Below are 11,813 nucleotides of genomic sequence, written 5' to 3'. Positions count from 1 at the left end.
AGTGTGAAGTTGAGATGGGTCACTGTTCTCCTCCTTGGAAAACTGATACCTTTACTATGTGCTTTCCACATAATTCCCTTTTGGGAAGATGTGACCTATTTATTAATTTTTCCATGGATCATGTGCGTATTTTTCCACTTGCAACACGCTGGTAACTAGGCTGGCATCCCCCAACCTCACAAAAATCAGTGTTATAATGTTAAAGACGTATTTCATATGGATGTAAAACTCTAAATCTGTTTTAAGGAATTAGAAGTATTTACCATTGAGAAAAAGGAAACTCATGTGAAAACAACCAAAATTTTAGGATAAAGAGAGGCAATGTTACCCAGCAGGAAACAGTACAGCACAGTGATTTAAAGACCTGGATTGAGGTCTTCTGGATTTCAGAGAGGAATGGAAAGGGAGAGAGAGATCGGGATGAAGCCCACAACCCCGGCTTGTGACCAGGAATCAAACTGTGACCTGATTCATAGGTCAACACTCAGCCACTGAGCCTCTGGGACAGGGCTAGATCTTCTAAATCTTAGCTGCTGTTTTTGCCTGCTTGATCTACTAGCTACTCAGAGTGGTGTATTACTTTCCCATTGTGATCTATTTCTCCTTCTAGTTTTGTCAATATCTTGGTATTTTTTTATTAGATTATATAGATTCTGAATTATGATATCGTCTTGTGTATTGACCCCTATCTCCTTATGAATTGCAGGATTTATCTCTATTTTCTTTTTATTGCCGTCAATTCTATTTTCTCTAATCTTAGAATATCTTCACCAGCTTTTGTTTGGTTAAGGTGGTTTTAGGACAAATTTTTGCTGCTTGTTCCCACATTTTTCACTATTTCTCTTGTAAGGGGATTACAGTTTTGTGCCTTTTTAGCCTGTTTAATAATCTTAAACTTTAAAATATGAATTTATTCCATTTACTTTTGATGTAATTACTAATGTATTTTTATATCTACCATTTATACCAACCATATTAAATTTAATGAGACTTATTTCTACTTTAATCTTAAATATAATATTTACTGTTAATATGTGTTTTTATCTTAATAAAGTATCATTCTTACTCTATTATTTGTTTTCTAAAAGTCATTTTAAGTTAAAATTAATTAGTGAAATCTATCAAGTGTCTATAATAACTAATATGGTGACTGCATTTTATATTTGATTAATGTTTGATCAATTTATATATTGGATATTATTAAAACTTTCCAATTTTTTAAATAGAATTACAACTTCCTTTATATACCTCAATTTAAGGCACTCACTTAACTTTTTTAAAAGTAATTCTTTACTAGATTTTTTTTTACGTTCTCTGTCCATACCTTCCCTGTATACATCAGGACCAGCAATCTGTTTTCTTGAGTTAATGTTTCGGAAGTGTTATAAAAGATATTGTGTTTGGAAAGCTTTGCATTATCTGGATGTTTTTATTTTTATATACAAAAATTAAAACTGTGGCTTTGAATCAATAAAAATTAATTATTCATGTTGTTCAATTAATGGAGAAAATGGGTTTCCTAGAGCAATTACAAAGATTTCTTTAAATATTCAAATAATGATAAATATGTAAACTTAAAGTTGAATTTAATTTTTTACTTTGAAAAGAGTAAAAGATAGGAAAGTTTTAACCCAGCATCATCAAATATTGATCATCTTATCTTTATTTTGTATTTATACGACAGAAGCTATAATTTGAAATGAAGAAAGTACACAATTCATTTTTTTTCATTTTATTTTGCCATTAAGAAACAATTTCAGGTTTTGATTTTTTTATGTTATTTTTCATTCCTAACTAACTTTAAGAAGGTCTTTCCAATTGCTCAATTATTTTTCTGTTTCATAAATACGATTTTACACTTCTCCTCACACATTATTATTAAGGTTATTATATCTAACATTTTAGGAATTTCTGTGAATTTTGCCTGAATGAAATTTTGAAGAAAACGACTAGTTTTTAGTAAAATAGGCAAGGGCTTTGAAGTCAGGCACCAAAAGATTCTAAATGCTTGCTCTGCCACTTGATAGCTAATATATATATAACCTTTGACCAGTGTGCAATATTACTTGGGATTATTTTGAAGATTAAATGAAATCTTAAAGAATTGTTGAGTGCTTACTCTATGGCAGCCACAGTTCTAACTTCTTCATTAAAATATAACATTTAATCTTTATAATAGTTCTATGCATAGTCTCCATTATCATCCCTTTTTTAGAGAAGAAACTCAGACTGAGGATTTAAGGAACTACCTAAATGTACTTGATGGCAAGTGGCAGAGCCAGAACGTAAGCCCATCCATAATGCTCGGCAGTTCATGCTCATAGCACTATCTTCCTCCACATATATAAGAGGTCCAATTTGGTTCTTGACGCCCATTAGTCATGTAAATAGTTTTTGACCTTGTGCTTAGCATGAGTTACCAAAGATTTTAAATATATTCAGAGTACTATTTCACAATAAGTTGATTACTCTGTAACTACACCATCAATTTAGTTGAATAAATAAGAGAACTATTGCAAACAAATATGGTGTAAAATAATTTTTCTACTTCCTGAATATAAATTTGTCTGATCACCGTCATATCTTTTTGAGTCCTAATTCCTCCTATTTAGAGGAATTGTTCCCATACATAACTGCATACTAATTTATCAGATGTAGTTCTCATAGTATCATCATATGACTTTCATATATCAAAGACTTTTGAAGAGATAGGAATTGCAAGCTGTGGAAATGGCTTATTCAGGGAGTTTAATTTATGAATGATCATGCTGAGAGTACATGGTGTGAAATTTGAAAGAGAGAAAGATAAATGCTCTCTTTTCATTAAGTATTAGTTTCCCAAGGACAGAGGTTGGAGGGTATAGGTATCAGGTGCTCCCGTTTTTTATTCCATTCATCAAAGTAACAATAAGGAAGGAATTCTGTTGGAGGCAGTAGTCTCAGTTAAGTCACCCATAACTGAAGAGAGAGAATTGATGTCAAAAAGAAAAAAGGCTGGGACAAGAATGAAGGAACTGGACAGAGACATAGCTGATAGAAGGTGACAGACAGAAGGGTCATGTTTTTAAATTCTACTCCACATTTTTGGTGAAAAAGATATGCTACAGTGCTATTCACCTGTTAAAAGATTTCACTTTTTGTGAGCGTTATCTTCCACAAATGTCGCATACCTTCTGAAAAAAAAACACTGAGTAACACAAATAGAGAGATGTTACTTCATTCTTGTTCTCTTTTTTTTTTGCAAGATGCTGAAATTTGTATTAATAAGTATTTTGGGCTTCTAATACAATAAGTGGCATAATATTGTTTCAAAGAATTCTGATTTCTGAGTTAATATAGACAAATTAATATAATTTTCCCAATGCCTAACTCGATAGCTTTATGTCAATACTAGAGGCCCGATGCATGAAATTCGTGCAAGAGTAGGCCTTCCTGGCCTCTGGCCGCCAGCAGGCACCTGGAACCTGGGCTTCCCTTGCAGCCCGGACTTCGTCCAGAAGGTCATCCGGATGTCTGGTCTAATTAGCATATTATGCTTTTATTATTATAGGTAGAAGATTGTTCTGGAACTGTGTAAAATTTTGAGGGATAAAATTGAGTTCCTAAGTCAAGGTCTCTATATACATAGGCACTAAAAAAAGCAGTTACTAAAGACGAAATTATGTTAAATTTAGTTAGTAATACCAAGATAATTTTGCCAGTATGGATTTATCTGAAAGAGCATCTCCCACATATTCAAGTTCACAGAAAAAAGTAAGCCCAAACTCCATGTACTTAAACAAATCACACATATACACACATGCACACACGTAAAGACATATATACACACTTAGAAATGTAGAAAAATGTTGACATTTTCTCTATCTCATAAAAATTATGTGATTATTCTTCCTTTTTTCCAGGTGGTATTTTCGAATATGTGGAATCCGGCCCGATGGGAGCTGAGGAACTTGCATTCAGATTTGCTGTGAACACCATCAACAGAAACAGAACCTTGTTGCCCAATACTACCCTAACCTACGACACCCAGAAGATAAACCTCTATGACAGTTTCGAAGCATCCAAGAAAGGTAATTGATAGATATTTAACATTATGTGTTCTGGATTTCAAATTTCCAGGTATTCTAAAGAGATTTCTTAATTTCAAATATAATTAAACTAGAGGCCTGGAGCACGAGTTCATGCAAGGGTGGGGTCCGGCCTGCCCGCCCTGATGGGAGGGGGGTTGACTGGGGACAGGGCTGGCCAGGGGAGGGGCTGTGGGCAATTGTTGGCTGGCCAGCCCCACCCCCTGGTTGAACTCCTGGTTGAAGGTACAATTTGCATACTAGCCTTTTATTATATGAGATTGTTAGGAATATTTCCACAAAAGGTTTCTTTTCAAAATGCACCTAAAATTATCAAGGAAGTTAAAGTGATGTGACTACCCTTGGCAAATAATTGTGCTTATAACAAGAAATGCAATCAGATCCGTAATAGTAAAATTGCTTTTTCAATCAAATGATTGATTGATTATCAGTCAACTCCATTATATTATTACTGTGGTCCTAATTTACTGTCTACCTTGAAAACCCTATAGTTCCACATGATCTCTAAGCTTTATTAGAAAATTTTGAACAATCTTTAATTTATGTATAATCAATGCCCATTATTTAACCACTTGAGGTTCTTTCTTATAACTGAAAATAAATGACCAATGATAAAAATTGGACTTTATGAAGAGATAATTAGAATACTTTATTAATTGTGTTTTATCATAAATGTTGTAAAAAAGTATTTTAAATGATCAGAATAGGAAATAATTTTGTGGGCCATGAATTTAACATTTTTATATGAAGAAAACTAATAGAGAAACTATTATCAAGGCATTATTTTAGCCAAACAACAGTAAATGTGTTTGCAGAGATGTTTTGATGTTCATACTCTGTGTAAGTAGGAGGGTTTTTTGGGGGGCATAGATAGCATTCATGTAACAAGAATTAAATTTCATAATATACATTTTCTTCCAAATAATGGGCTTACAAGCATTTGTTCTAAATCTCTATTTTTTTTTAACACAGTTTGCTTTTCTGTCACGCTAATATTGTTTTATTAGCTACCTTACACTGAGGGGGGTGTACACAATTATTAATAATTCTACCCTAGCCGAAACCGGTTTGGCTCAGTGGATAGAGCGTCGGCCTGCGGACTGAAAGGTCCCAGGTTCGATTCCGGTCAAGGGCATGTACCTGGGTTGCGCGCGCTTCCCCGGTGGGGGATGTGCAGGAGGCAGCTGATCGATATTTCTAACTCTCTATCTCTCTCCTTTCCTCTCTGTAAAAAATCAATAAAATATATTTAAAAAAAAAAAAATAATAATTCTACCTTGGTGAAGATTTCTTCCTAAGCTCATTAATATTAATGAAAGCTGATAAGATACAATATTTCTTGAGTTCAAAGAATCCTTCTTTTCCCCCAGCTATGTCGTGTTTATCAAATCCTATATTCTGTCTCTGCCCTTTGAATTCATATCTTTATGAATACAAATAAGTTTCCATATTTCAGAACCATGTCAGAGTGATGAAAGGATTTAAAGGCTGAAAAAAGGGTAAAGTTTATTCAGAAATACTATAATTATGATGATAATTACAAAATAAGTCATTAGCTGGAAGACAGTGCATTTGATTTGTGATATAGTTTATGATTATTTCCATTAAGAAGAAGCTCTGTCTTCACTAAAATCATTTAGACCAAAGAATATGAAATATGAGTGCAGTATAAATAAAATATTAATATATTTCTTAATGGATTTCAAAGGTGCAACATAAAAAGGAAGGACTAGAATTTTCTAACAACAAACAGGTTACTGTCCTGGGAATACCCTAGCAAAATTATGAGATGTTAAATGTGTTTGGTTTTCAAATATTAAAAGGAATTTATAAATTTTGTCATCCATTGGGAATCAAATTCATTAATTGACTTTGAGAAGAAGGAAAAACTCAAATAAGTGTATGAATAACTTCATTTGTGAGATGTTGAAAGGTGAATGTCATGGTTTGGATCTTATCTTGTGAAGCTCTTGCACAGCAAATATGTAAAAGGATAATATACGGGGATATCTAATACAGTTTTTTAACCTCATGGGGGATTCAATAAATAAATATGCGTTGCTTAGGATATTAATGGTTAATTATAAAATAACGTATTTATTTTGGACATTTTTAAAATGTTTTAAAATTTGTTTTCATAGGCAAAAATTAAAAAAATTAAAATTTTAAATTTGTACATATTCTCTGATGTATGTATGGTTTTATACTTTAATAGGTAATATGGTTTTGTTCAATAAGTGCATATTTTGTAGCATTAATCCTTGAATTATTATTTGAATAATACATTGATTTTACATAACTCCTCTGATAACTGAACACTCAAATTCTTATTTGAAATACACTTAGGAACATTCTAAATAACCTAATATAATGTTTTTAATTTTCTTGATGTGTGACTTGCCAAAAACTTAGTGAAAGAAGATTTTTTTATTTCCAATTTATGTGAAATAAGATCCAAGTGAGTGAAAAATTTTAGACTCTAGCTAACCTTTCTGTTGGTTCAGAATTTCAATCATTTTAAACAAGTGGGTTTTTTCAACTGAAATTTACTTAGTTATTAAATAGTTCTATGCTTAATCTATCCATTAAATGGCATTTTTATTCAGCAAATTGTCTGAAAGAAAATACAAGAATATTTTATACATCAGACTTATAAACTATCTTGGGAAGATCGGGTCTGCACACCTAATTCCCGATAACAATTCTCTGTAGTTCAGTTTAAATATTTGTAGGGATGGGCTCCTTAGAGCAGAATACTCCATTTTTGGACATTTCTTGTTTCCTTTTAAATTTAATTTTTAATTTGAATTGCATCAAAATTTGTGAGAATCTGCTAACCATTTGTCCTTTTCCAGCCAAATGAAACAAGCATTTTTCACAGGCCAGGTATTTAAATATTTAAAGATGATTTTATGTTTCCAATGACTATTCATTTCCTAGGTTCAAACTCACTTCAGTGTATCTTAAAGAATTGAAAGCCCTATCACAATACATCTATTCTCATCTGAAACCATCCAGATTATTTATGACTCGCTTGATTATTCTACTTATCATTGATATGCATAAATTTTCCAGGAAGAAATATAAACTTTAAAAAATAAATGAGATTAATATAAAATACTTATAGTACCCAAAAGTCAAATAAAGATAATTAAACACTTATCTAAATGACTTTCTACCTAATGAAATTAATCCATATGAAATCAGCCTTTTTTTGTGCTGTATTAGGTTATGTGTAGGTGTTTGCATGCATAAGCTTGACTATTATATATAAGCAAATATTAGTTGTATGTGGCCATAGTTTTGGGATGGGGAAAGGGACCAAATGGGTTCTGATAAAAAGAATTCAAATTGTAGAGAATGGCCAGTGTATTTGGGAAGGAACACTCTTCTCCCGACTCCCTTATAAGAACTATTCTTCCAAAATGAACATTCCCGTCTTGAATTCTAGAGTAATCCTCCTCTGTCTCCTGATCTCTCCCATTCCCTTGACATTGTCTGCAAAATTATTTGAGCACTGAGCTGCAGGTGCCTGGGTGAATTAATTTCCTTCTAAGAAATGGAAAATATTTAGAGTTAGACAAAATGTAAAATTAGCGAAATGTAGGTTTTATATTTAAAACACACACACACACACACACACACATCTTTCTTCAGGATAATTCCTTTGGGCTTACATAAATAATGTGGTAATGTTGGCACACTGGCATCGCTCTCATTATTGACAGAGTTCTATCTCCTCTTCAGCCTGTGATCAGCTGTCCCTTGGGGTGGCTGCCATCTTCGGGCCTTCGCACAGCTCTTCAGCAAACGCCGTGCAGTCCATCTGCAATGCGCTGGGGGTTCCCCACATACAGACCCGCTGGAAGCACCAGGTGTCAGACAACAAAGATTCCTTCTATGTCAGTCTCTACCCAGACTTCTCTTCACTCAGCCGTGCCATTTTGGACTTGGTGCAGTTCTTCAAGTGGAAAACTGTCACAGTCGTGTATGATGACAGCACGGGTAAGAAAGATCAGTAGCCTTCGGGGCTATGTTTTAAATATCAATGATTTTGTTCTGAAACTTACTCAAGATGCTTACTGTAGTCTTGTGTGCTTTTCTTAAATGAAGAAATGGGAAGATATTTGGCATTAAACATCGCTAATTTCACACATTCAAACAAACAAACAAAAATACCCCAGTTAAAGCATATGCATTTTTACATTTATAAAAGCACTTTTTTATGTAGAGTATCAGTTAGTATCAACTGTAATTTTGGATGAAAGATGCAAATAGTATGAAATATGATATTGCAATATTTATCCCCAAAACATTTCTGCCGGGTTCAAGAAAATTATGCAACTTAAAACTTCATGATTGGCTTTCAATGAAACTTGTCAAGAAATCCAAGATTTTGCCTTTACATTTTTTCTAGCTCTTTAGGTGCAAAGAATGTTTATGAATAGTAATAACCTTTAACTGTATAACATATTAGAGTTTGAAAACATTTTATCTTAGATTTCAAGCAATATAATATCCATTGAAATACTCATAATTTTGGGAATGTTTATGTGTAGACATATTTTAGGGACTTGAAAAATAAAATTTAATAAGTGATATTGATTGGGATCTTTAGTAAATATGTGCTGTGCTTTCTTGTTTTAATGTACACAATTTATATATGAATGGTTATCTTCAATTATTAATTAAAATAAGTTCAAAATATAAGAAAGTAAACAGTAAAAGTAAAGTATTAATTTTTTTGCAGTTACATTGTTGAAGGATATGCATACTGTTCTAGTTATTATATAGTGATAAGGAATTTCATGCTTAGATATTTATCAGTGATCTAAATAGTGCTCTTTAAATTCAAATTTTATATTTTATTCTAAGACCTTTCACTATACCTTGATGTTAACATCAAAATTAAAATCTATTTGGATTTAAATTCTCCCAAAGTGTGCCAAGAACACACTTTGTTCATGCATTCAGTATTTAGAATTATGCAGAAATCAGTCCTTTTGACAATAAAATTTGCCATCTGCAAAATGACACATAGGTTTTTTTTTCCAAAGAGAACAGGGAACAAGGCGTTACAAGGTTGGGAAAATAATGAAAATAATTTATAAAACATTTTAATTGGGATAAGGAAGAGTGAGTCTAAATACACATTAAGCTATTTTGCTTTTCTGATTAAAAAGTGAAATGTTTATAAATAATATTAACTTTCTATGTGCATGGTCTTTCTTAATTGTATAATGTGATCATCCAGGGCATTGTCAGTTATAAACCAGTCCATATATGTTTAAGGATGGTCACATATTAATATGAATATACATGCATTATGAATCCATGGGTTATTTACTTCTCTATTCCCTCTGATATACTTCAGGTGAATGATGCCCAAATATTACATACCCTCATATATGCACTCACACACACACACATTTATATATGGATGTGATATTTTGTATTTATTACTTATTATCTTAAAACTCCTCAGAATTGGAAGAAAATTGGTAAACGTTCAAAATTTTTGTGGACATGCAATTTTCCCTCAACATCCCCAGGGAAGTGGTTTCCAGGACACCTTAGGACTCCAAAATTTGTGGATGTTCATGTCCCTTATATAAAATTGCGTAGTATTTGCAAATAAGCGAGGCACATCCTCCTGTGTATATTTAATCATTTTTAGATTGCTTATAATATCTAATACAATGTGAACAGTATGTCAATAGTTTTTATACTGTATGATTTAGGGAATTATGACAAGTAAAAAGCTGTACAGACACAACCATCATAGGCCTAACTATATAGTACACAATGGTAGCAACATTTTCTTTGGATCCACAGTTGGTTTAATTCAGGGATGTAGGACATAGGGGTACAAAGGACTAACTATACCACCTTTCTTCACTATTTGTGTGTGTGTGTGTGTGTGTGTGAGAGAGAGAGAGAGAGAGGGAGACATTTTTAATTCATACATGTGGTTCTTGAGTGATTGAATTGACTTTAAGATAAACAAAAGATCCCCTTCTAAATGGATTCATTCTTTTTGAATATATTTAAAAATCTCAAAGTATAATTTTAATGACATAATTTAATAGGATAATTTTTAAACTTCCAATGGAAAAAACGTGAGTATTTGATCATGTGGGAGGGAATCCTGTTATAACGAGCACTGTGAACTGAAATGGGAAAAAAAATCCACCACATACCCAAAAGATGAACATTATTAACTCCATTATGGACTAAATGTATCTGCTGTTTACTGCGGGACACACTGTGCCATTTTATTTATGTTCCCTTCTTCCCTTTCCAGATTCACTTATTATGTATGCCTTTCCTCCCATTTATATTCATTTCTATTTTGTTGTGTTGTCCAGTTTGATACATGATAATTATACTTCCATCCAGTCTTTGTTCCCGCCCCCAAAACAGATGGGATGATAGATGAAATATAGTGCTGGAGTAGGAGAAATTCTTAGAATGATGTTAACAGGAGCTGTTTGTTTTTTATGATAATTAGCATTTGTTGTTGTCATGGATGAATGCTTTTAAACACCCTGAAAGTCTGTTACAGCTCTGAATGATGTCCAAAAATGATAGAAAAGAATTGGCTTCAGAAACAAAGCTGTGTTTCTGTCAGTCACTTTGGAACATATGATTCATTTTAAATAAAAACTAAAAATAAGTTGGATAGCTGTCAGCTTGTAAGCAATTCCAGGATAAGTTGTGAATATTTGCTTTAAAATCCCTGTACTTCATCTTTGTTTATAGATCAGCAGTCCATTAACAAAGATCTCTGGACTAGTAAATAAGTCTGGGATTCTGTTTCCAGGTTGCTACTAAATTACTGGTACACCTATGGAAAAAGAAGAAGGGAATGAAGGCCTGGGAAGGGGGCTGGAAATGCAAGAGAGAGTAGAGTGAGGGGTTGGAGAGTGAGAAGATGTGAGCAGGACATAATTATAGTGTGGCAAGTACAGATAGAGAAGAGAAACAATATAGTGGCAGCTTAGGAGAGGAGGTTTTATTTTTTTATTTTTATTCTTTCTTAAAATTTTATTTTATTGTTTAAAGTATTACAAATAGTAGTACATATGTCTCCTTTTTTCCCCCATTGACCTTTCCCCGGTCTCTCCTACCCTCCCAACCCCCGCTGCACATGCCCATACCTCCCCCTACCCCAGTGTCTTGTGTCCATTGGTTATGCTTATATCCATGCATACAAATCCTTCAGTTGAAGGAGTGGAGGTTTTAACGCTGCCTAAGAGAAATCAGAGGAAATATTTTGGTGAAGTTGATATTATCATGAAGTTATCATGAGGTTACAATAGGAATGCATCAACTAGAGGAGGGTGCTGAAAGGTGCAACATGGAAAGATCTGAGAATGCCTACAGGAACCAGTTAATCAGGGAACTGCAAGTGTTTCATTCCTACTGAGCACCAGGAACTATAAAGATGAGGAATGCTAAGGAAGAGTTTATAAAAGTCCAAGATAGGAACGATCACAAAAATTCTCAACTAGCTAGCTACTCTGTCTCTCCTCCTCCCCCAAAACCCCCCTGATAGCTGCATGCTTATAGCAGTACCAGTTATGTCTGTGTAACATGACCCTACTTTCCAAGCCACCACTGAGTGTCTCAGGGATGGGCTTGTACCCATTCAGTTCCATTCCTAAGAAATCAGAAAAGGACACAGGGAGAGCAGGATTCTGGGTAGCCTGGACTGTCATGGTT

The 11,813-nt window shown here is 33.4% G+C and overlaps 1 protein-coding gene across 6 annotated transcripts in view; it reads left to right on the top strand.

The window, feature by feature from the left end:
- Nucleotides 1-11,813, top strand: part of GRIK2 (glutamate ionotropic receptor kainate type subunit 2) — a 562,276-nt gene that overhangs the window by 201,186 nt on the left and 349,277 nt on the right. For all 6 annotated transcript variants that reach the window (XM_006777220.2, XM_015572743.1, XM_006777222.2 and 3 more), the window contains 2 exons: nt 3,903-4,070; nt 7,836-8,093. In XM_006777220.2, coding sequence (XP_006777283.1) covers nt 3,903-4,070; nt 7,836-8,093 — 426 coding nt within the window. The remainder of the gene's footprint in view (nt 1-3,902; nt 4,071-7,835; nt 8,094-11,813) is intronic.

The sequence above is a fragment of the Myotis davidii genome, unplaced genomic scaffold, assembly GCF_000327345.1.
Source record: "Myotis davidii unplaced genomic scaffold, ASM32734v1 scaffold68, whole genome shotgun sequence".
Classification (NCBI taxonomy): Eukaryota; Metazoa; Chordata; class Mammalia; order Chiroptera; family Vespertilionidae; genus Myotis; species Myotis davidii.
The sequence above is the reverse complement of the archived record's forward strand: the minus strand, read 5'-3'. Positions and strand labels throughout refer to the sequence as shown.